Here is a 25945-nt window from a genome sequence, read left to right on the forward strand (position 1 = left end):
GGGCCTGTTGTCCGGACCTCTGACAGTCTCTATGGGTGTGCCACAGGGTTCAATTCTCGGGCTGACTCTCTTTTCTGTATACATCAATGATGTCGCTCTTGCTGCTGGTGATTCTCTGATCCACCTCTATGCAGACGACACCATTCTGGTCCTTCTTTGGACACTGTGTTAACTAACCTCCAGACGAGCTTCAATGCCTACAACTCTCCTTCCGTGGCCTCCAACTGCTCTTAAACGCAAGTAAAACTAAATGCATGCTATTCAATCAATCACTGCCCGCACCAGCATCACTACTCTGGACGGCTCTGACTTAGAATATGTGGACAACTACAAATACCTGGGTCTCTGGTTAGACTGTAAACTCTCCTTCCAGACTCCCATTAAGCATCTCCAATCAAAAGTTAAATCTAGAATCGGCTTCCTTTATCGCAACAAAGCATCCTTCACTCATGCTGCCAAACATACCCTCGTAAAACTGACCATCCTACCGATCCTCGACTTCAGTGATGTCATCTATAAAATAGCCTCCAACACTCTACTCAACAAACTGGATGCAGTCTATCACAGTGCCATCTGTTTTGTCACCAAAGCCCCATACACTACCCACCATACTGTATTTATTTATCTTGCTCCTTTGCACCCCAGTATCTCTACTTGCACATTCATCTTCTGCCAATCTACCATTCCAGTGTTTAATTGCTATATTGTAATTACTTTGCCACCATGGCCTATTTATTTCCTTAACTTACCTCATTTGCACTCACTGTATATAGACTTTTTGTTTTCTTTTGTTCTACTGTATTATTGACTGTATGTTTTGTTTATTCCATGTGTAACTCTGTGTTGTGGTATGTGTTGAATTGCTACGCTTTATCTTCGCCAGGTCGCAGTTGTAAATGAGAACTTGTTCTCAACTAGCCTACCTGGTTAAATAAAGGTAAAATATATATATCTTTTAAACAGAAAGGAGGGGTGAATCCAAAATGGCAACCTATTCCCAATAGAGTACACTTCTTTTCACCAGAGCCCTATGGAGGCTATATAGGGAATAGTGTGCAATTTGTATGACCTTTATTTAACCAGGAAGTCCCATTGAGGTCAGAAGACCTCTTTGCCGAGGGAGACCTGGCATGTCCCACGCACCCTATGAAGGAAATAGGAAGGAAAGAGGGAGGAAAGGGTTGGGACAGAGAGGCCATAGAAATATAGACACTAGAACAGGAATCTACATCTATTTCTATGAGAGAGACCAAGGTTTCACAACATACAGGTGATGTTAGATTTAGTTAGTCAGGCCTACCAGAATCCTTACCACTGTGATCCAACAGGAAGTCATCCTGCGCGTAGCGGTACTTCTCTGGGCCGCACGCGATGAACACGTCGTCCTCGCCGAAAAAGTCCTGGAGACAGGTGGTCTGGGGAGAGGGGGAGAGGGAGAAAGAGTGATATGTGCAGAGGAAGGTAAGCTAGAAGAGGAATCGTGTGTCGGTCCTTGAGTTTAGAGGAAAAACTCTGGGCACTAGTTATAAAAATATTATGGGCCCTCGCAAGACATCTTCTAAAAGGTGTGTCTAATGGGGTGTACCCATACCATGCATCTCTGTGGAGAATCAACTCGTTTCCTTTGTGGAAACAGTAGCTCATCCACCATTTAACATGCAGACATAAGCCGAATGGGAATCCAATCGTTTCACACCCCATTGTACTCACTATTGCATAATCTGTGTGTCAACATCCCACTCTCCGGGACATAGTCTTTCAGATGATTCTACTAAACATCACCATTAGATTAGAGCTGGATCCCACACTGGTAGAACTGGAGGAGAAGAAGGGGCCATTATTATAATACATGTCATGTTGTTGAAGGATGTCTGTGCTATTTCATTATTTTCTGCGCATCACTGTGTGTGTGTGTGTGTGTGTCGCTACATGCTGACGGCTCGCTCAAACAGCCCAATTAAAATCTGTCTGTGATGTGATAGCTCTTTCATGGTTGCTAAGCTCAGTGCCACAATGGATGAGGCAACACTTTACAGCTTATAGCAAAGAGCTGAGGGTCAAAACATCACAACAATAAAGTACTGCAGAGTCTAAATACACTGTCATGTGAGGAAATCACTGCAGCAAAGCATTTCTGTTGTGTAGGCCGTTTCTTTATCTCTCTCTCTTTCACCTTCCATCTCCATTTTGTCTTCTCTCCACCTCCAGGTTAGTGTTTTTCGTCATGAATCTTGCCCTGGAGGCAGCTCTGCAGATTGGTCACTAGCTGGCACATGATTCTAAACCTAACCTTAACCACACTGCTAACCCTAATGCCTAACCCTAACCATACATTCATTTTGACTTGCAGCTGGCCCATCTAGCGGACATCTCTCAGTTCTGCCTCCAGGGCAAGATTCATGACAATAAACGTCAACCTGCCTTCCACCTCTCCTTTCTCTCATGTAATATCTATAGCTACCATGATTTAATCACACAAAGCAGAGGGAGTTGCGCCTACATTACTTATCCACACACACACAAGCTCCTCTGCATTACTGTGGTAGTGCATTCAGCCCAGGCAGGCAGGGAGAATCAGTGGGTGGACAGGCAGGAAGGGGATTCCTTTATCATCATCATCATCATCATCTCACCCCCACACATCCCACTCATACTCTGGGAGAGGGGAGAGAGGGTTGACTGGTTGGAGCCAGTTAGGTAGGCAGATGGGACAGCCACAGAAGCTTGGGGGTTGAGGCAGTGGAAGAGGGACTGTGTGTGGTGGGCCTGGACTCTGGAGCAGATGGAGAGCAGTCTGCTGGAGGACCTTCTCTCTCAGGACTGCAGATTTATACATTTCCCAACTCAAAACAGCAACAGCCATCATAACACATTGACCAAAATCCTCTTCTAATACAGATTCCAAATCTCCTCCATCCCCACACATCATTTTTAGGGCTCAGTCAGAAACTCTGTCATGCTGACTTAATACATGAATGGATGACTTGACTTGGCAGTGTGTTGTGAGGCAAAATCAAAAGCCACTGGAGGCTGAGAGAGACAAACAGACAGAGACAGGAGACAGGAGACAGACAGGAGACAGGAGACAGACACAGACAGAGACAGAGAGAGATAAACAGAGACAGAGAGAGATAAACAGAGACAGAGACAGAGAGAGACAAACAGAGACAGAGACAGACAGACAGAGAAAGACAGAGATAAACAGAGACAGAGACAGAGAGAGACAGAGACAAACAGAGACAGAGACAGAGAGACAAACAGAGACAGACAGAGACAGACAGATAAACAGAGACAGAGAGAGACAGAGACAGAGAGAGACAGACAGAGAGAGAGTGGTGAGGTGAGAGGAGGCGTGTGTGTTTGGCAGGCAGTGGCTCTTGGGTGGCATAGCTGAAATGGCTGCCATTCCACAGCCGGGATCACTCACACTGAGCAGCTGCTAACCCGGACAACTAGCCATATGTTGGCATCGTCATGGCGACGCCTTTAAGACCGGGAGCAGTAGACATTGTTGGAACACTTCAGCTGCCTTTGATCATCTTTCCCTTTGGATGCATGCCTTTACAACACATATGTAACCTACAGGTTACTGATCCTATGAGATGTGATAGTGTACATCCACCATGGATTAAGTCCAGTACCATGAGTACATTGTTAATGAAAAGGACAAACCATACGAGCTAATGCCGCTAAGCTGCTCAATGGTACTGCCAAGTATTAGTATTTTACTAGGATTCCCATTAGCTGCTGCTAACACAGTAAATACTCTTCCTGGGATCCACACCAAACACACTACAGACTCATGTAAAACATTCTACTAATATGCAGACTCACAGTGACACATCAAATATTATCAGAATCTAATGCCATAAGCATAAGCTGACATAACAGTGAAGTTCAGAACACTGCAGATCTAGGGTTAGAAAAGCCAGTAGTTTTCCATCCATCCAGGGCTGAGCTGTGTACAGTCCAGACAGTCTGCATTATGGGGACACAGTACAGTGTGTGACAGAGTCTGCATTATGAGGACACGGTGTGTGACAGCCAGAAGCCTCAGACTGCTGAGGTGGCCTTGTCACTGTGTCCCCTGCCAGTGGTGATGACACCAGCAGACAGGACAGGAGACGTTGGTGACGGTGGTGGTGGTGGGGGGTCTGGAAATGCAATACGACACTATAATGGGTACAGTACACAACACAAGCCCAACACTTTTCACTTTCACACTGACGTTTGACAATTTGACCACAAAAGAGGCACTAGTTAGTCTCTTCTGAATTCACCTTTCAGTTGTCAGAGAGGAGAGTTAATTAGACAGGGTCATTTCGTATCGCCCCTGGAAACGGTTGCCCGTTTGATTGCCACCTGGGAAACCACTGTGGCGACCCCACAGTGGGGCGATGTGATTGTCCAGGAGGCTTCAGGCCTGGCTACCATCGTGGCAGCCTCCCGGAGGCTGAATAGGACTACTGTAGATCATTTAAGATGGCCTGTGGTTCTCAGGAGGTCAAGGGCAGATAGAGATAAGGGGGATACACTCACAGGGTTTTTGGAAAGAAAGAGAGGTAAGAAAGAAGGCATAAGAGAGGTCTTTAAACAAGGTTGTTTACAAAAATGTCTGCTCCCACAGCTTGCCAGAAGAAGCACAGTCCCAATTTTGCCGATCAGATCCTCTGGAGAGCATCCTCTCTAAGTGCATACTGAGGCCACGGTACCGTCTGGGGGAATAGTAGAGAACAGATTAATAAGGCAGGATAAGGATGTCAGACCTCATAGTCCTAGTTGCTGTTTGTGTTCCCTTGACAACCGCTGCCAGGATCAACAACAGCCAATGGCACACAGACCCTGTCAGGTTGAATTAGTCCTATCAGGGAGATTACTCGTTTGGGAGAGGGGGGATCTTGTGGCTGTGTGTCTTTGGGGTGTGTGTCTTTGGTGAGTGTGTGTTTATCTTATGTGTGTGTCTGTGTTTCTTTGGGGTGACATCTGTAACCTCAGTTTGCCTGCCCATCTCACACACTTGTTCTAATTTGGATCTTTCCTTGTTCTCTGTCTATCCCTCTCTGGTCTCCCCATCTCTCCTATTCTGCCCTGGCCGACACAGGACTTGGGGGGCAAAACACACCCCCTAAAACAGCTGCTGTTGTATGAGAAAGTCAGAGCTAAAATATCTGACTTGATATTTAATTAACGACTGTTTACTAGTGGTTCAATTATGAGGTTGGCATTTAGATCGACAATGGGATGTTCCTATGAGGATATTGATGTGAAAAATCCATCATTGTCAGGCTCATGCTGTGGGCTAGAAAATAACAATTTAAACAGATTAAAACATTCAGGATGATGTTATTACTTTCTAGAAGACAGCATGTTTGGAAAACCATCAACCAAAAAGACATTGCTCATCCTAATTTCTTAATTCCATTCTTTTAGATGTGTGTGTATTGTTAGACACTCCTGTACTGTTGGAGCTAGAGAAACAAGTATTTCGCTACACTCGCAATAACATCTGCTAGATATGTGTATGCAACCAATACAATTTGATTTGACATTGATGTGAGCTAAAATATCCCTTTCACCCAATGGAGAATTGGGCTAAATTATCCCCGAAAGGGACGTGGACTCTGACTGATCTGACAGATGTGAAGGCCATTGAGCTAACAACCACTGTGGGACAGAAAGAAGCCTACCCAGCTCTCATACAGGACAAACAGAACATCACAAGACCTTTTGCGTCTTGAAACGGAGCTGGAATGTCATCACTCTTTCACAGAGAAAAAGATACTCATCAACTGAAAAGCAAGACAGCGGTTCTCATAAAAGGTGAGAGTAGACTAGGCTACAGCTCCTGATCGTTGCTTACTTTCCTTTCCTTAATGAAGGTGGTAGCGGGTCGATTAGTGGGTGTACTCTGAGGCGCTGCAGTGGGAGTGAGGATGAAAATAGAGACCCCCATTATCATCATCATCATCATCACAGGCCTGACAGCCCAATCGCTGTAATCATGGGGTGGAAGGGTGACAGTAATAAGAGGGTAAGAGGGGGTGGGATCTCCCAGAATGGAGGAGAGAGGGAGTGAAGAAAGAGAGGGTTGGTTTGGGGGTGTGAGCTGGTTTATGCAGGAGAGAAGAGAAAGGAGGGGGGATGGGAAAGAGGGGGATAGTTTAGAAGGAGCGAGAGAGGGGGAAACTCTGTGCCTGCTGCCTTCAGCAAGGTCATAGTAGCATACTGCAATGCACAGCACCATGGAACAGGAGTCAGGACAGAGTGCATTGTGGGATATTGGGGTTGTCCTCACACGGGTTTTAAACTATTTAGAGCCGTAGGCTACACACCATAAGCACGAACATGCAAATGAATCCTCCTCATTCCAAATGTATGATAATTGTATTCCTCTTTTTAAGACTGATGAGCTAGTTAGTTACTCCACAGTGCAGGATACGTAAACTGTTGCTTAATCTGTGAGTGGAGTGTAGACTACTGGGTAATTATTTTAGATTAGAGTGGTAACTCTCCTCCCTCATGTTAGACAACCAGCCTTTGACGAGACGGATGGAGAGGAAAAACACAGAGCTAGGGGGAGAAATGAAGCTCATCATTAGCTAGCTGCGCTGAATTAAGACTAGCGATTAGCGGCTAAACACTGTAGGCTTTTTACCAGCGCAAATTCCAGTTGGCCTCAAATCCATACGGAGGTGGCTTTTGAATAGCCTAAACCACCAAACAACTGCAAAAAGGAGCTGGCTTTAGTATTCATTAGGCCTTCCTCAGTGAGACCAGGCAACGGCGGCAGCAAGCAGAAACCATTTAAAGTAATTTGCTTACATTCAAATCTCAGTTGAGGGAACATTAATTCTGAGAACCTTTAACAGAGCAGTACCAAATGAGCGTGTCACTGTGGATTCTCTGCTACCAGGCCTTTTAGATGGAAAACCACGGCAATATAACATGATACATACTTAATGAGTGGCAATTTATATTACGACACCTCAAGAAAAATGGCTATTCCTCAGTCAAGGCGAATAGCTGACAACAAGTGACAACAAAATCTAAATGTCAGAGAGCTTCTTGCTCCATAAAAACACCTGCTGGTGAAATCCCTGTAGCTAAAGACTAGCCTAACTCCCCTGTAGACGACTGAACTCTGGCACACCAGACTACAGAGAACTCTGCCCAGCAGGCCTCTCTCTTACACACTCAGACAGCCAGCTGTGTCTCCCCTCTGAGATCTGAGTCACATCCCTGCACAGTGACATGATCCTATAACATAATACATTACACCCCCCCCCCCCCCCCCCCCATGATCCTATACCCTAATACACCCCCCCCCCCCCCCTGATCCTATACCCTAATACAGTACACCCCCTCTGATCCTATACCCTAATACAGTACACCACCTCTGATCCTATACCCTAATACAGTACACCCCCTCTGATCCTATACCCTAATACAGTACACCCCCTCTGATCCTATACCCTAATACAGTACACCACCTCTGATCCTATACCCTAATACAGTACACCCCCTCTGATCCTATACCCTAATACTGTACACCCCCTCTGATCCTATACCGTAATACAGGGAGAGGAGAGGCTGCGGGGCTAAGACTAGTGCTGCAGCATGCACAGTGAAAACATCTTCCTGCACACGCCGTACTGATTGATCTGCACACAGTCACCCACATCCCCTCCAGGAGAGAGGGAGAGAGAGGGTAGCTGGCTGGATGTTGTAGTGGAGAAAATTGCTGCGTTAATAATTGATACTTCGTGAAATGCAGCGGTGAAGGGGGAATTCTGGCTTCACCGATATGAGAGAATAATTTCAAAATACAGTAAATAAAACTAAAGCATGAAGTTCTACATTTACAATATGAACTGTGCAAACAGATGAGGTACTACTATAGCTACCATTCTCAGTAACATAGTAAAACATTCTTAATCCCATGTACTTTCAGTCTGAGTCATCACACCAGTCTCAAGTGTGATTCACGAATCTCAGATTTTACCCACGCCTGAGTCGTGCTCCGTTCCTCTGTTCCTTACCTCCTCCAGAATCCCTGAGCCTCCCTGCTGCCCCTCCTCCATTCCCCCTTTCTTTCACTCATCCTCTTCCTCCACTCCTGCTCTCCTCCCACTAGCATGGGCTAATGATGGAGCCCAGGGGGTCTATTCTACTCAGTGGTACAACATTACAGAACGTAGATGGAAATACGATTAATAGAGATAACACGAGTCTCGATTTTCTAGGGACTCTACAATACATTTCTCATTTGTACGTTGTGTAATGTTGAATGTTGTCGAATAAGCCTCTGATCTAGCCTCCACAATGCGATCTGTGTCCCGTGTGGGTGAAGTCTGACGATACTGCTTCCGCTATCAAATACTGTAGAAACACACTGGACAACACTGTCTGTCTGTTCACCTAAACATCACAGCCCTCTCCAGTCCAGCTGACAGGCCAGGGATGCACGTGTCAGACAAAACAACTCTGCCATACTCTAATGTAAAACAGGCTTACGCGCGGGCTACTAACATCAGCGTCACACAATTACATGTGTTTGGGATATTATGCACATTCATATCTACGTACAAGACATTATCCTTTGTGATACTAACCATTTTATTAGGGTAATGTACTGAGAAGTGGGTGAATATGATTATGTGATTAAGCCTAAACAGTGTGTGGGCTGGGCTCTTGGCCTGTATTCACAAGAGTAGGATTGCTGCTATAGGATCAGTTTTAAATACGATTAAAATGGACAGGAGGGACCGGATCCTAGATCAGCTCTACTCAAACCCTTTTGAATACGGGCCCAGATCAACTGTTGAGTTATTTCAGAGCGTAAACTATCCCAGAGCCGCAGTCAGCTTCACAGGGATGCTGATAAGAAGAATGGCCCCCAGCTGGTCCGGATTGGACAAACAAAACATGGTGTTGACAATGACATCACAGTCAAACAATGGGCTCCCAACCACCAGAGAAGTGCTGCAAGTTTTGGGCCGGCCATCAGCCACGTGCTCTCTCGCTCACTCTGTCCTCCGCCTGCTTGCTTTTTGATTGGTCTGTTGTACACTGTCTGGTTGATGGTGATGTCAGTGTCAGAGAGAAAACGGCGCTTTTGTTTTGTTGCTTACTGGATATCCTATCTAAAAACATTGACCTCTAGTGGTCTGAATATTGACTGATCTCAGGCCCTTCCTATGAAAAATCCTCTCTTTTATGAACAAGTCTTATACATGGATATATTCTTTCTACAGATTATCAGCATACACCCAATATGTTCCCCCTGTTGATGCTTATTATGGTTGAACCAAAAGATTACATGTAACAACAAAAAATAGGAAACAGGAAACAGTTTAATATATATGTGACAATGAATTAAACAATAATGTATGTTGATGCTAATATTATGTACAATATTTACATTTCCATATGATAATAGCCTAATATATTCAATATGCTATAAACTATTATTTAACAGTTTCACTCAATTCATTCAAATGTGCAAAACAGTGTGCAACTATTTTTATAGCTTACAGTTTCTTCGCCTTTAGTCAGCACCTCTACATAAAATAACTCTCTCTGGGTGTGCGCCAGCTCATGTTTTTTAGTTGGTTTTGTTGCTTTAACAGGAATGTTGGTGGTCTTTGTATCTCTCTCTCCTGGGTAAAGGCTGACAGGGTCTGGGTGCCATCTGCCAGGAGTGGAGGGTTCTTTCTTCTCCCCCATAGTGGGCACTGCCACCAGGCAAGCCGTCTCCACATGAAGCCAATTAAGTTGGTCTCCACACTTTCATATCGATACTATCCTTCACAGAGCCACACAATTTACTCAGGAAATGAAAAGTGTGATGGGATTACAGTACCGTCACTCTCCAGAATTATCATAAACTCGCCACCCAATTGAATTTAGGCATCATGGTGGCATGCTATACTGTATGTATGGTGCATTTCTCTTCTACAATACCAAAGGTAGGAATATTTAACCCACTGTTTGTCAGATGGTGCTGTATACTAATGAGTAGGGATGCACAATATATCGGTGAAGTTATCGGCATCAGCCTGATGTCTAGTTTAACGCTGATGTGCTAAACCAATGTCAAAGCTGACGTACAGACCTATATAACATGACGTAATGACGCCACGGCAAATTTAGCGCAACACAGCAGTCATTTGAAAGAGTAACAACATTTCAGCGAGACAACTCAAAGGCAAAATCCATTAACGCCAATATAATGGCATTCATTGCCCTTGACAATCAACCGTTCTCTGTCGTGGGTGATCGGGCACCGGTAAACACTACCAAGTGCGCTATTTTTCTGATATTGCCCTACTGGAGTTACGCAGTAATAGCGTCACTGCTGTAAAAATAAAAATAACATTGTGTCACTGCTATTAGCTTCACGACTGACATTTGGACCAGCGATTTCAGCCCCATTAGCATGCCGAGTCTGACAGCACAGTGGGTCGTCGAGGATATCGTACTGAGGAAAGTTGTATTGGGTAAGAAATAGGATTTGATTATGTTTTACTGGTAATGGGGACATACGTAAATGGCAAGAAAATTACTTTTGCTCAGTGTGTGTGTGTGTAACCTTTATTTAACTAGTCAGTTAAGAACAAATTATTATTTACAATGACTGCCTACCCCGGACAAAACCCGCACAACGCTGGGCTAATTGTGCGCCGCCTTATGGGACTCCCAATCACGGCCGAATTTGATACAGCCTGGATTCGAACCAGGGACTGTAGTGACGCCTCTTGGGCTGAGATGCAGTGCCTTAGACCGCTGCGTCCATGTGTGTTAACTATTTAACTGTACTAGAATGCTTAAAAAGGCCCCAAAAAGTTTAAATATCAGTATCTGTTTTTTTGTCAAGGAAAATATTGGATATCGCTATCAGCCAAAAATGTCATATCGGTGCATCACTACTAATGAGTACAGGAAAAAAAATGTATTGTCACATACACATTCCTAGATGTCTGTTGACCTAAATGGTGCTCTGCTCTCTAATCCACACTCCCTCAAAACAACTCATGCCTAACAGGGGTGTGTGTGTCTGTCCCCTCTAGCTACAAGGGGAGAGGTGAAGGTGAGTTCCCCTCAACTAATCCCTATCTAACGTCAAATACCATCTCCACCAACGGCAAGAAGAAACGTCAGAAACGACAAGACGTCATACTCATCAATACCAATTAATCAGACGACTAGAAACTGTAGAAACGGACAATGAATTCCAGTATGAATGATCCACTCCAAGTCCGAGGACATCATCTTACAATAACGTAATGAGCAATACAGCATCTTCCAGTTAACGCTGCAATAATGATGCCTCCCGAGTGGCGCAATGGTCTAAGGCACTGAATCGCAGTGCTAGCCACTAGAGATTCTGGGTTCGAGTCCAGGCTCTGTTGCAGCCAGCGGCGACCGGGAGACACATGGGACGGCGCACAATTGTCCCAGTGTCGTCCAGGTTAGGGGAGGGTTTGGCTGGCAGGGATGTCCTTACCCCATCGCACACTAGCGACTCCTGTGGCGTGGCGGGCACAGTGCGCGCTGACACGGTCGCCAGGTGTACGGTGTTTCCATCGACACATTGGTGCGGCTGGCTTCGGGGTTAAGTGAGCATTGTTTCAAGAAGCAGTGCGGCTTGGTTGGGTTGTGTTTCGTAGGACACACGGCTCTCGACGTCCACCTCTTCCGAGTCCGTACGGGAGTTGCAGCGATGAGATACAACTAACTACCCATTTTTTTAAAAAATGTAATAATAATAATAATAATACTTATTTAAATTCACATATACATATGGGTTATAGATCGGTCATTCTCATTGAAAGCAACTCTAAGAAACAGATCTGTTCTGTGTGTACTATTTCTATGCTTCCATTCCTAAATTTAGTTTTTGTGACTTTTGCTTTGGGTTTTGTACACCAGCTTCAAACAGCTGGAAATACATTATTTGTGGTTATGTAAAATATATTTCACAGCAGTTTAGATGGTACACTGATTACCTACAATATACTTGTTTTGTCACAAACTGAAATAAGGAAAACTAATAGAATTTTATCAACAAGGAAATGGTGGAGCGATTTAACATAATATGTAATATATTCTAAAACAGATCTTTGTTGCACTAAAACAGCCCTCAGTATTGAGGTCATAAGGTCATCATGGTTAAGAGCGTATCATGCGAGGTGATGCCATGCTTTATCACGCAGGGTACAGCTCCATGCAGAAGACCACAGCCCTCCTCCCCATGGCATGCAGCTCCTTGTTGGGACCCATAGCGCCGCGAGGGCCCCATTGTCTGATCTCGGATCAGCGCCACGTGGGTGCTTTGTGATGGTTTGCACCAACAGGCTGAAAGTGATTCAGCCTTTTCATTCTTAATAATCCATTCCTGCCGAAGGGCACTCAAAAACAGCTTTCTCCATTCGATCTGAACACGCACATGAAAACACACACACACACACACACTTTTGCCTCTTTCCATCTAGACTGGTACATTGAGGAATAACAACTTAAAATAATAACAAACTAGAAATGGATGTCATTGCGAAGTATATTAACATGCAATGAGTTGTCAACTAAAGTGAATTCAACGTGATATCCACAAAAATAATGTCCCCATGTCATTGGAGGGTGTGGGGTGGATTTTAGTTAAAAGTTGGGTGAAAAAAAAGACTAAATTCCCTTATGTTGATTACTTTTTCCAAATCTAATCAGTTTTCGATCTTGATTCAGCGTCATCACATTACATGAAATGTTGTGGAAACAACATTGACTCAAGCAGTTTTTGCCCAGTGGGAAGTTTTGTAACCAGACCCCATTCATTTCATCAGCTATAGAGAAAGAATGAAGAACACCCATCCTAATGAGATAAAAATGGACTCTGTAGCCATGCCAACAGTGGCCTTCATCTACCGGCCATCGGGCTCATATGGATTAAGTGACTTTGCATTGAGCCGGTTACTGCACCCTGTCATCAATGACCTCTAATACAAATCGGCACTATACTGCATTTGCACTATGGACGTACACTTCTGCAAGGCACTGTATATACTCTATACATTAGCCACGTCAGCATCCTGCCCTCGGCTTATATAGATATATCCCCTCTGTAAAAATGGTATATAGCCCCTCTGTAAAAATGGGATATAGTCCCTCTGTAAATTGCATATTCCCATGGTAATCAACCTGTACTTGATGTTTACTGTTCTGATATTGTATATTCTGTATGATGTCTATGTGGATTTGTGTCTGTATTCTGTTTGGATATAGTCTACTGCTGGCAGCACCTTCAGCAACACAACGGTTTACTATGCAGCGAGGCCTACATCCTCAGACTACATACATGTAAACCGTAGGACTAGCATCCTGGGCCCAGCTATCCTACATGATGTTCCCAGAGAGATCTCTAAAATTAAATACGCACAATGTTGATCTAATTAACGATCAGTCAGTCCTTCATTCCTGCCCCTTCATAATGGTTTGGCTCCTAGTCCCCTTCATAATGGTTTGGCTCCTAGTCCCCTTCATAATGGTTTGGCTCCTAGTCCCCTTCATAATGGTTTGGCTCCTAGTCCCCTTCATAATGGTTTGGCTCCTAGTCCCCTTCATAATGGTTTGGCTCCTAGTCCCCTTCATAATGGTTTGGCTCCTAGTCCCCTTCATAATGGTTTGGCTCCTAGTCCCCTTCATAATTGTTTGGCTCCTAGTCCCCTTCATAATTGTTTGGCTCCTAGTCCCCTTCATAATGGTTTGGCTCCTAGTCCCCTTCATAATGGTTTGGCTCCTAGTCCCCTTCATAATGGTTTGGCTCCTAGTCCCCTTCATAATGGTTTGGCTCCTAGTCCCCTTCATAATGGTTTGGCTCCTAGTCCCCTTCATAATTGTTTGGCTCCTAGTCCCCTTCATAATGGTTTGGCTCCTAGTCCCCTTCATAATGGCCCCAGTGTCTAGTCCCCTTTATAATAGCTCCAGTGTCTAGTCCCCTTCATAATGGCTCCTGGCCTATTCACTAGGTCTGGTTAAAGGGTTGAACGGGCGGGCCATTTCAGCAGTCCTAACAGGGCAGGCCTGTGTACCGTTATCCTCAGGATAATGAACTTAATGTCATCCTGATGACATCACACACTGAAATAGTTGGATCGTGAAAGACCATGGCATTGATTGGTTTTATTTTGACCATTTTCCCTGACAAAGGCATATTTTACAGACTACATGACACCTCCACTTCTCCCAGGGGAAAAACTATTAACTGCTGCAGTAGACTATCGTATCCTGCGTCATTTCGAAACGCTGTTGGGATTTGCTCTCTATTACCTCTTAGAAGATTTCCTCTGAGAAAATAAAAATGTCTACCTCTTTATAAGAGCTCCAGGTAGGCTAGCTGGATGTGTCTGTCTCACACACACGTGCACACACTCTCTCTCACACAAACACAGTGTGTAGGTTGTATTTCCCTCAGTTCCTCTTCCTGTAAGGATAAGGGGAATGAAAATGCTTGGTCTGAACGAACACACCAGCACATGGGGAGATTGGGGCCTACAGGTCACCCTCCGTGGATATTACCTCCTGATCCTCCATGTATTTATATAATATGTAATCACTGTCTACAGCATCCCCAGATTGATGATGTTCATCATATTCCCACACCTTACATGTACCAAATGGATTTACATTTATAGATTTATCTAAGGTTAATTCTCAAATCTTGGTAGACCTGAATTGGCTGTCGGTTGCTTTGCTCAGTGGGGAACCTTCAGAGGGGGAGGTAACAGGAGAAGCAGTAACAAGATAAGACACAGGAGGAGGAGGTATATGTCGATGTGCCCTTGAGTAAGGCACTTAACCCTAATTTGCACCTACTACTATGGCTGACCCTGTAAAACAACATTTCTGGTGTACACACACAGAGTTGAAGTCGGAAGTTTACATACACTTAGGTTGGAGTCATTAAAACTCCACTCCACAAATTTCTTGTTAACAAACTACAGTGTTGGCAAGTCGGTTAGGACATCTACTTTGTAGATGTCTTTGTAGATGTCCTAACAACTGTTAACAGACAGATTATTTCACTTATAATTGACAGTAATCACAATTCCAGTGGGTCAGAAGTTTACATACACTAAGTTGACTGTGCCTTTAAACAGCTTGGAAAATTCCAGAAAATGATGTCATGGCTTTAGAAGCTTCTGATAGGCTAATTGACATAATTTGAGTCAATTGGAGGTGTACCTGTGGATGTATTTCAAGGCCTACCTTCAAACTCAGGGCCTCTTCGCTTGACATCATGGGAAAAATCAAAACAAAATCAGCCAAGACTTCAGAAAAAAAATTGTAGACTTCCACAAGTCTGGTTCATCCTTGGGAGGAATTTCCAAACGCCTGAAGGTACCACGTTCATCTGTACAAACAATAGTACGTAAGTATAAACACCATGGGACCACACAACCGCCATACCGCTCAGGAAGGAGACGCGTTCTGTCTCCTAGAGATTAACATACTTTGGTGCGAAAAGTGCAAATCAATCCCAAAACAGCAGTAAAGGACCTTGTGAAGATGCTGGAGGAAACAGGTACAAAAGTATCTATATCCACAGTAAAACGAGTCCTATATTGAGATAACCTGAAAGGCTGCTCAGCAAGGAAGAAGCCACTGCTCCAAAACGCCATAAAAAAGCCAGACTACGGTTTGCAACTGCATATAGGGACAAAGATCGTACTTTTTGGAAAAATGTCCTCTGGTCTGGTCTGGTCTGATGAAACAAAAATAGAACTGTTTGGCCATAATGACCATTGTTATTTTTGGAGGAAAAAGGGGGAGGCTTGCAAGCTGAAGAACACCATCCCAACCGTGAACAGGGGTGGCACGGGGGTGATAGCATCATGTTGTGGGGGTTCTTTGCTGCAGGAGGGACTGATGCACTTCACAAAATAGATGGCATCATGAGGACGGAAAATTACGTGGATATATCTCAAGACATCAGTCAGGAAGAAAAAGGTTGGTCGCAAATGGGTCTCCCAAATGGACAATGACCCCAAGCATACTTCCAAAGTTGTGGCAAAATTGCATAAGGACAAAGTCAAGGTAATGGAGTGGCCATCACAAAGCCCCGACCTCAATCCCATAGAAAATGTGTGGGCAGAACTGAAAAAGCATGTGCGAGCAAGGAGGCCTACAAAACCTGACTCAGATACACCAGCTCTGTCAGGAGGAATGGGCCAAAATTCACCCAACATATTGTGGGAAGGCTACCCAAAACGTTTGACCCAAGTTAAACAATTTAAAGGCAATGCTACCAAATACTTGAGTGTATGTGCACTTCTGACCCACTAAGAATGTGATGAAATAAATAAAAGCAGAAATAAATCATTCTCTACTGTTATTCTGACATGTCACATTCTTAAAATAAAGTGGTGAGCCTCTGACCTAAAACAGTGGATTTTTACTAGGATTAAATGTCAGGATTGTGAAAAACTGAGTTTATGTGTATTTGGCTAAGGTGTATGTAAACATTCGACTTCAACGATATATATAATATATATATATATATATATATATATATATAATATATATATATATATATATATATATATAATATATATATATATATATATATATATATTGGCCAGATCCTCATCTGTGCTCATAAAATGCTGATGATATAGTCAGGTCCTTCATAATGGTCCATCATAATGGTCCTACTGGCAGCCATTCACTGTGATAATGATACACTGGTGCCATAATATAGCCAGAAATATTACCAACGGTTGCTGACTGGGGGGGGGGGATAATAGAACTATGTGCTATTCATACGCTGTGAAAAAGTTGTACAAGTTGTACAATTAATATGGCTACAAGTGTGTGTGTGTGTGTGTGTGTGTGTGTGTGTGTGTGTGTGTGTGTGTGTGTGTGTGTGTGTGTGTGTACACATGCATGCTTTCTTACAATCCCACAAGGGGGGACATCGATTATCAAATCAGCTCCTGCAGTGGACTGCACTATACTGTAGCTCCTATAGCATCTCCCTATCCATTTCCTTCCATAGGCCAAATGTCAGTGAAGTTAAGCAGGAATAAACCACATATTTCACTCTACAATGTTTATAGGACAGCTGCCACTTTCTTTATTCAATTCCACCTCCTGCCAAAGAACTCCCGTTCTTTCTTTCTCCACACGGCTTTGAGATGTAAAACAGAGAGAAGTTTCTCTCTCAAAGCAGCAGCTGAGTCTGTTGGCCCTGATGTAGCCCTGAGGATATCAATTAACATTCATCCAGGCTAGCAGCTTAGCAATCAAGTAGAGACAGAGAGCTGAACTGAGAGTGCCTTGTGTTTACAAATGGAGTACACACATAAGCTGCACTTTAACCCCCTACACACATAGGCACGCACGAACACACACGCACTCCCTGGTAGGGGAGCTAGGGGAGGGAGTTGGTTGGCAGACCCCTACAGACACAGACATTGCCTGGGACCAACGATTTGATTGTTTGGAGGAGGAGCAGATGGCAGGCTGGGCTAGGCTGTAGTCGGACCGTCTTTCATGTGTTAGCGCTGGTAGCTTGTTAGCGCTGGCTGCTAAGCCCAAGGGTGAGGCATTTGATGGGCTTTTGAGACGTGTCTCTGGGGCTTTGGGTTCTAATACACTAGCGGCTACGCTAACCGTACAAGGCTCTCATTTGAAGGATTTATGATGTTCTTACACAGCCAAAACAGTGTGATAGCGTTAAAGACTTAGAATCCAATGTTTTGGATTAAATACTGAATTTAATTATTTGAGGGGAAACGCACACTTGAGAAGAGAGCCCCTTCTCTCTGATAACAAAAGCATCCGCTTTACTATAATACAGAGCTTAGATAAAAAGGACACACTGAAATGGCTCTTCTCAAGGCCATGCCTCTCACCCTTCACAGGACACATCAGACGTAATAGTGAGTGACACAATGTTACAGCCATGGGGGGACAAACAACAATACCTCATCACTGCCACACAGACAGACACACACAGACAACCCCCTCCAGAGTCTGTTTTAGAGGGAATCACAGGAGACACGCCCGTCCAGAGACGTGAGCATGGGGAGCATCTCGGAGCGTGAAAAGCAGCTTAGCTGGAGAGAGGCGCTGTCAGAGAGAGGGCAAGTCCTGTCAGATTATCCAGACAAGTCTAATGTAGAGAGTTCAATTGGCAGACAGACAGATTGGACAAGAAGTGGAAAAGCAAAAGCCCATAGATCATGTTGTTAACCATTTAACTGCTAAAGATTTAACATAAGAGGTTCTAGGTATACGCATTGCTTATTTACTCAGACACAACAGTTTGATGAATTTAGAAAGGCATGAACTTAAAAATATGACCAGAAAACCAGAGTAATATTTGTAGTTATCTGAATAATTTTCATTCAGAAATCGAAATCAAATTAAATTCTATTGACTGAATGGCGGTCATTGAAGTGGACGGCATCCATTATAGTCCAACTCTGTTCTTTAAGGGTAACCAGGTAGGCTAGTTGAGAACAAGTTCTCATTTACAACTGCGACCTGGCCAAGATAAAGCAAAGCAGTGCGACACAAACAACAACACAGTTACACATGGAGTAAAACAAACAAACATACAGTCAATAACACAATAGAAAAAAGTAGATATACTGTGTGTGCAAATAGGGTAAGATAAGGGAGGTAAGGCAATAAATAGGCCATAGTGACGAAATAATGACAATTTAGCAGTTAAACTCTAAATTGACACTTATCTAATTGCCTTTAGAAGCCAAACAGAGTTACTATTATGGTCCTAAAACACAGTAGATAAAAAAATCCACTCATGTGTACTACATACATCCAAGTAAAATCCCAGAGAACTCTACCAGAGAACTCTACCAGAGAACTCTACCAGAGAACTCTACCAGAGAACTCTACCAGAGAACTCTACCAGAGAACTCTACCAGAGAACTCTACCAGAGAAGCTGAATACAGTACATACCAGTACAGAGATATTGTATTACATGTAGAGGATTTGACAAGACTACAGTTACAGTAGACAGCAGGCCACAGTATGGTCTGAGAGAGAAAAGGCCATTGGCCGGTTTCCTATCTGTTCCAATGGGGCCGGTTTCCTGTCTGTTCCCTTATCCCACACCCTCATCCCATGCCAGAGAGGGGCTGGTGCCTGGTGGTTTCATGAGCAGGTGGCAGGGACTGATTTAGCTAAACTCTTGATCTCCGCCTGGTCAGAGACAACAACTGTTGGGGGGAAATTCTCAGCCGAGCATTGCAAGTATGACACTTCATATAACATAATGTGCAATCAGTCAAATGTCGTTGTCTGACTATTTATATGACTCACTTATGGTAAGTATTTGTAAACACAAGGTTATACGGACAAGTATGGGATCATGCTGGGATGGATGTCCTTTAAACAAGATATTTACAGCCATAATGCCCCTACATTGACCTCCATTTTGAATGCATGTTTTGAATGACACAGCATCATGAGTGTGCATCCTGTTATAAGCCCAGCTCTGATTAGATACACACAAGCGGAGGCTGCTGAGGGGAAGATGGCTAATAATAATGGCTGGAATGGAGCGAATGGAATCAAACACCTGGAAACCATGTGTTTGATACCATTGCACTTATTCCGCGCTAGCCATTACCACAAGCCCATCCTCCCCAATTAAGGTGCCACCATCCTCCTGTGATACACACATAGTTGGCCTTTCCTAGGATCTGCCTCATTGAATCAAAAGGACACAGTTACTCAGCTATAGGGCCATGAATACCTCCCCATAAACCTCCGGGGGTAACCTGATTTTAAACAGTCCCCATCGATCCTCCTCAGTGACAGAAAACTGTTGTATTGGAGTTCCCATTCGATGGAGTCGTTTAGGATGTGGTGTCCTGGTGTATCCCATTACATGCAACAGAGGATCCCCAACCAGCCCTCTATCAGGACTGAAAGGGCTGTTTATATGGTGATATAAATCAACCAATGGAGTGGATCATTACGAAAGCATGTGACAGGAAGAAGAGCGATCCATCTCAGGAGTTGAATATACAGTAGATGGTCTGAGTAACGGAGAATGACCTTATCATTAACAACCCAAACGCTATGCGTTACCAACTGAAATTCATCAAAACAGCTCAGAGAGTAGAACCATATGGGCCTTATCAATTTATAATGAACAACAAGAAATTACAGCATCTTATGTCTGAAATATTGATATATATTGAAATATTGCTAAACTCTAAATGAGGAGTCTGCATCCTATCCCTCAACGATGGTAGGAGTTACTGTAGGCTCTATTCATTATGCTATACACATTGGTGAGATGGCTGTAGTGCCATTGGCTGCCAGGTATTTTTTAAATGGTGTTTAAGCACATGAGCCATCCCTCAGAGCGCCACAGGCCTGGGCTGCTGTTAGGGTTGTGTACTGTCCTTTGAGCTAGCCTGGGTCCAATACTGTATGTGCAGTAGCCAACTCTTCTATTGTTGTCATGGTTATAGACGGGTTGGTTGTTAAGCAACAAAACCGACGTGTATGCAACTATGGGGGTTGGCTTAGATTGTTGACAACATGTAAACTATATTTCGTGTCCAATGTTTACTGAAAACATAAATACATTTGCACAATGAGCAGGCGTGGTCTCTCAAATATATTGTTACCGTTGTGTTGATTAGCTAGCTAGTGAATTTTAGCCATATTAGCATAGACGTGACATCAGTCAAAACAAGACATGGTAACAAGATAAAACTAGCTTACGATTCCCCACATGGCAGCTTCTTGTTACTGTTGCTAGCTATCTGGACATCCAGAATCACAACACACAGACTTCTGCCCCATTGAAGTGTGTGCATTGTTTGTGACGTTGTGAGCTAACCCGTCTATAAGTATATGCAGTAACCCATAGTTTCAAATTGAGCACTGCCATAACAACTTGCAAGCAGCATAATAACTAAATGCTATAGAACTGACTGTAATCTAACTGAAAGCTACAGACAAAAACACACTTAACATTCTCTGTGAGCGAGAACAACTGCATTGAGCCAACCAATTTCATTCATTAATTAGCATAATCGTGACATTTGCATATGCCTGGCAGCTCATGGACATCTGTTTTGCATAGCGTTAGAATATACAAAAAAAAACACAGGTTCACAGGTTTCCCTGTGAAATCCCAGAGAGAGTCAGCCTGCATTCCAGACAGCCCTGCAGCGCTCGTTTGGATTTACCACCGGCTTCCTCAGGCAAATCCCCTGTGACATCATCAGTGCGCGTCGCAGTCAAACCGCCCGCCACATTGCATTCCAAACAGCCCTTGCGAGTCGCCTGCCTGAAGCGGTCCCCAAGGACAGAGTAGGGAAGGCACTCCCTCTTTCTCTCACACCACGTCTCTCTGCTTCATCTCTACAAGAAACAGGATTCCTCCTCTCTCTCTGTCTAGTGCCGACAACACTGAATGTTGACGGATGAATGGAGAAAACGTCCCAGTCAACTTGCAGCTGTGTTGCATCATCATTTATGATGAAGTCTCAGCCCACAGCACTGTCAAATCTGTTTAAGAGATCCATGAAGGGATAAAGACAGACAGAGAGTCAGTAGTCTTTCTGTCACAGACATGGGACTGAATTAGTACCGGGGTGGATATCTAATGGGGCATTCCCAAGGATCCATCATGCTGTAGCCTATGCTTGGCCATTTCTGAAAGAGCAGCGATGTGGAGTCCCACAGGGAGTAAGCGAGACCATCGATTCAGAGGTGATGGCTGATCTTTTCAGTCATCGCTTGTTTCTCCTCTCGTTCGGTCTGTCGTTCCATCCCTGTACTCTCTGTGGACGGCCGAGTAATAAGCGGCCAGATTTGGACTGAAGGGGTGAATCACTGATCGTGTGCCTAAAACATGCTTTCTCTGGGCTGAAAATCAAGCTTGGTCAGCCGTTTCTGGTCCAATACTGCTGTGTATTTCAGTTTGTGCTGCAAGACTGGTTCATTGCCACAAAACTAAAGCAAACAGGTGCAGATACTGAAAGTGCCTACTGTACTGTACAGCATAAACTGTCTTCTCTGTCAGAGAGAGAGAAATCATCCAGACCCTGCCTCTCCTCCTGATATAGAGCCTCCTCTGAGTAGAGGCTTCAGTATGTTGGGCTGGCCAGCCTGTCTGAGTGGATAAGGATCATTATTTTCATGAGTCACTTCTCTGGCCCGTGCGTGAAGATTCCCGCCGGCTCCGGGAATCTGTCAGGAAAGAAGGGTCAACTGTGTTCTCTGCCAGGACAATATTCAGAGTTCAGATAGAAGGAATGGGATTTTGGGGGATACTGCTTCTCTTTTCTTTAGCTTTGTCTAGCACTGAAACCTTCTCTGCAGCGTTAGATGTCTCAATGTCTTGTATACTTCTAAGCGAACGGTCCTTTACAAAAACTGACTCCATTGACAGACATCATGATCCTGCCGTTATCAAAGAACCACTGGCCTAACACCTCTCAGCACAGTGTCATAACCATTGCTTGTGAAATAAGAGGTCCAACCGTTAAAGCTCTGTAAAAAACACAGACTGCATTTCAATCCAGATTTATCAGAAAATCCACTTATCTTTAACAACTGTGGAACCTGACTTCTAGGAAATGTTCTAAATCCACTCCCCCTTAATCCATTATGGTGGAATCTTCTTCCTCAGATGAGGCTAGCAGCATTTATATCAATCTAAAACTAAAGCCCATGATGGGAAATTAAATGCATCATGTGTTCATCACTAGCACATTAGGTTTGCGTCTCAAATGGCACCCTATTCCCTATGTCGTGCACTACTTTTGACCAGGGTCCATAAGGCTCTGATAAAAAGTAGGGTGCTAAATATGGAATAGGGTGCCATTTGGGACATTTGGGACACACTGTAGATGTCTAGATGGAAATACTAAATAGGACCAAACAGTGCTGTGAAAAAGTATTTGCCTCCTTTCCTCTACTTTTGCATATTGTTGATCCTGAATTGTATCAGATCTTCAACCAAAACCTAAAAATAGATAAAGGGAACCTGAGTGATCAAATAATACAACAATGACATACTTATTTCATTTATTTCATAAACAAAGTTATGCAACACCCAATGCCCCTGTGTGAAAAAGTCATTTCCCCGTAATAACCGGTTGTGCCACCTTTAGCTGAAATGACTCCAACCGAATGCTTCCTATAGTTGTTGATCAGTCTCATGTCACGTGGAGGAATTTTGGCCCACTCTTCCATGCAGAACTGCTTTAATACCAATCTAAACTAAGCTGGGGGGAAATGCAAAGCAAAAGTTCTTGATAACTAACACACTGCATAATCCTGGGCTGCTCGTTTCAAGTCCTGCCACAACATCTCAATTGGGATTAGGTCTGGCCATTCCAAAACGTCCTTTGTTGCTTTTTTGCCATTTTCATGTAGACTTAATTGTGCGTTTTGGATCATTGTCTTGCTGCATGACCCATCTGTGCTTCAGCTCACAGACGGATGGCCTGACATTCTCCTGTAGAATTCTCCGATACAGAGAAGAATTCATTGTTCCTTCTATTAAGGCAAGTCGTCCAGGTCCTGAGGCAGCAAAGCATCCCCAAACTATCACACTACCACCACCATGCTTGACCATTGGTATGAGGTTCTTACTGTGCAATGTAGTGTTTGGTTTTCACCAAGCATAATGGGACCCAAGTTATACTTTTGACTCATCTGTCCATAGAACATTCTTCCAAGAGTCTTGATGATCATCCAGGTGTTTATTGGCAAACCTGAGTCAACATTTTGGATGAGATGGGTCCCATTATGCCTGGCCAAAACCAAACACTGTATTCCAAACAAAGCATGACGTTTGTTGATTAGGTCGACTCTCATGGAGATACTTGTAGCGCACCATGGGGTTTGTGTTGATTAGCGATAGTATAACGGTTGAGTGCTGATACAGCTGAAACTCAAATCATGAAGCATCTATGCTATAGATAACACATTTGACCAGAGAACTCAATATGGATATCCCATCTGGTACTGATTCCCATCTCCAGAGCAGCGTTGGGTTTAACCCAACATGCTCTAATATAGAGTCCCTAAAGTATCGTTATTCATTACTTGCAACAGCAAGGTTGAGGGTTTGATGCCTGTATGGGCCACATATGTTGAACACAACTGTCTGTAAGCCATTTAGGAGAAGGAAAGAAATGGCTAAATAACCATATCATATACCTCAGGATTGGAGTTGAGACTCTGTGCTATAGGAAGTAACCATGTTGTTGCATCTACAGAATTACTACCATCTTACCTGTTTTCCCTCCAGTGTGTAGAGCCGTTTGACCGCCCCGGAGTCCAGCTTGATGGCGTCCGTGATGTCGGTCAGCACCTGTTCGAAGGAGTGGGCCGTCTTCTTATTCAGCAGGATCCTCACAGCCTTCCTGGGCTTGACCCCGCTGCGGATGACCGTCACCAGCTTGGGCTTGATGAAGTCTCTGGTGCCCAGGCTGGCCTCGCTACGCTGCAGCTCGCCCTTTACCAGGGTGCTGAGGGAGGACAGGGAGCGGGACTGGCCAGCCTTGATGCCCACTGACCAGTTAGGGTTAACGTTCTTGGTATAGTCCACTCGGCGGTAGGGCTCGTTGGAGGCACACACATAGCTCTCACCTAAAGGGAGGAAGAGGGGAGAACTAGTTAGAATTTAAGCTTCTTTAAAAAAAAAAATTATATATATATATATATATATATATATATATATATATATATATATATATATATATATATATATATATATATATATTTTTTTTTTCATCAAAATCATTGAATCAACAGTTTATAAAAACTGATATCAAATCCATCAACTGCTTATCAAATGTAGGGCAATTTAGTTATTGAAGCTACAGTAATCAACTCAGTCGTCTTTTCCAGCTCTGAATGATACTTTACAATTGTCAATGAATAACCAGTCATTCTAAATGACTAAAGGAGTGGTAATTAGCCACATCACTTGGAGAGTAACTCTAGTCGGCTTGACTGTGGATGACAAGGAGTTAAGGTTCCCCAGTGGAAACAAAAGCCACATTGAGACGGAGGCCAGCCAGTCAGTGTAACTCAGCCCTCTCTGTGAGCTCTCTCGGCCTGCCGCATTGGACACTCTCCAAAGCTAAGTATTTTCCTTTTCCTTGCCCACATTCCATTGTAACAGCTAGCAAATGTGTTTGTGTGAGTGTTTCCCCTCAAACCAAGGCCAGATTAATTTGACGACTCAAAAGGCTGATAAATGGAACCACAATAAGGGAAAGAGGAGGATGTGAGGGTGGGTGATTGTGTTTGAAGGCGGTTTGTGGGAGGACAACACATGCAGGATTTTTATTTTCACATTCTGAGCATGGCTAACCTCTAATCTTTCATCATTGATTTTACTGTTTGTCACAACAGTAATGAAACCACAGAATGGCACACTGTAGCAGCATGTAATACGCTACGCATGCAACTAAGTGAACCCATATTGCTGCCTTTGATGTCCTTGCTCTGTCACGACATAGCGCTATACTTGCGTATCTGGCCTTTTACCAGTTTAAGCTCAAGGCACCGATCGATGACAACATGACTTTGTTTTTTTATGTCACCTTTATTTAACCAGGTAGGCTAGTTGAGAACAAGTTCTCATTTGCAACTGAGACCTGGCAAAGATAAAGCAAAGCAGTGTGACACAGACAACAACACAGAGTTACACATGGAGTAAACAATAAACAAGCCAATAACACAATAAACAAGGTCTATATACAGTGTGTGCAAAAGGCATGAGGGGGTAGGCAATAAATAGGCCATAGGAGCGAATAATTACAATTTAGCAGATTAACACTGGAGTGATAAATGAGCAGATGATGATGTGCAAGTAGAGATACTGGTGTACAAAAGAGCAGAAGAGTAAATAAAATAAAAACAGTATGGGGGTGA

At 43.7% G+C, this 25945-nt stretch overlaps 1 protein-coding gene across 5 annotated transcripts in view; it reads right to left on the reverse strand.

The window, feature by feature from the left end:
• The window catches only part of dclk2a (doublecortin-like kinase 2a), a 107502-nt gene that overhangs the window by 69154 nt on the left and 12403 nt on the right, over positions 1 to 25945 (reverse strand). For 3 of the 5 annotated variants that reach the window (XR_005034205.2, XM_036933637.2, XM_090187624.1), the window contains exons 2-3: positions 24297 to 24652; positions 1301 to 1415 (exon numbers count right to left, since the gene is read on the reverse strand). Coding sequence is in view for 3 of the 5 variants with exons in the window: in XM_036933637.2 (XP_036789532.1) it covers positions 1301 to 1415; positions 24297 to 24652 (471 nt within the window). In the remaining 2 variants the exon portion in view is untranslated. The remainder of the gene's footprint in view (positions 1 to 1300; positions 1416 to 24296; positions 24653 to 25945) is intronic. The other 2 variants (XR_016483898.1, XM_036933638.2) reach the window with 1 other exon arrangement.

This window comes from Oncorhynchus mykiss, chromosome 10 (assembly GCF_057628025.1).
Source record: "Oncorhynchus mykiss isolate SJ-2025 chromosome 10, ASM5762802v1, whole genome shotgun sequence".
Taxonomy (NCBI): Eukaryota; Metazoa; Chordata; class Actinopteri; order Salmoniformes; family Salmonidae; genus Oncorhynchus; species Oncorhynchus mykiss.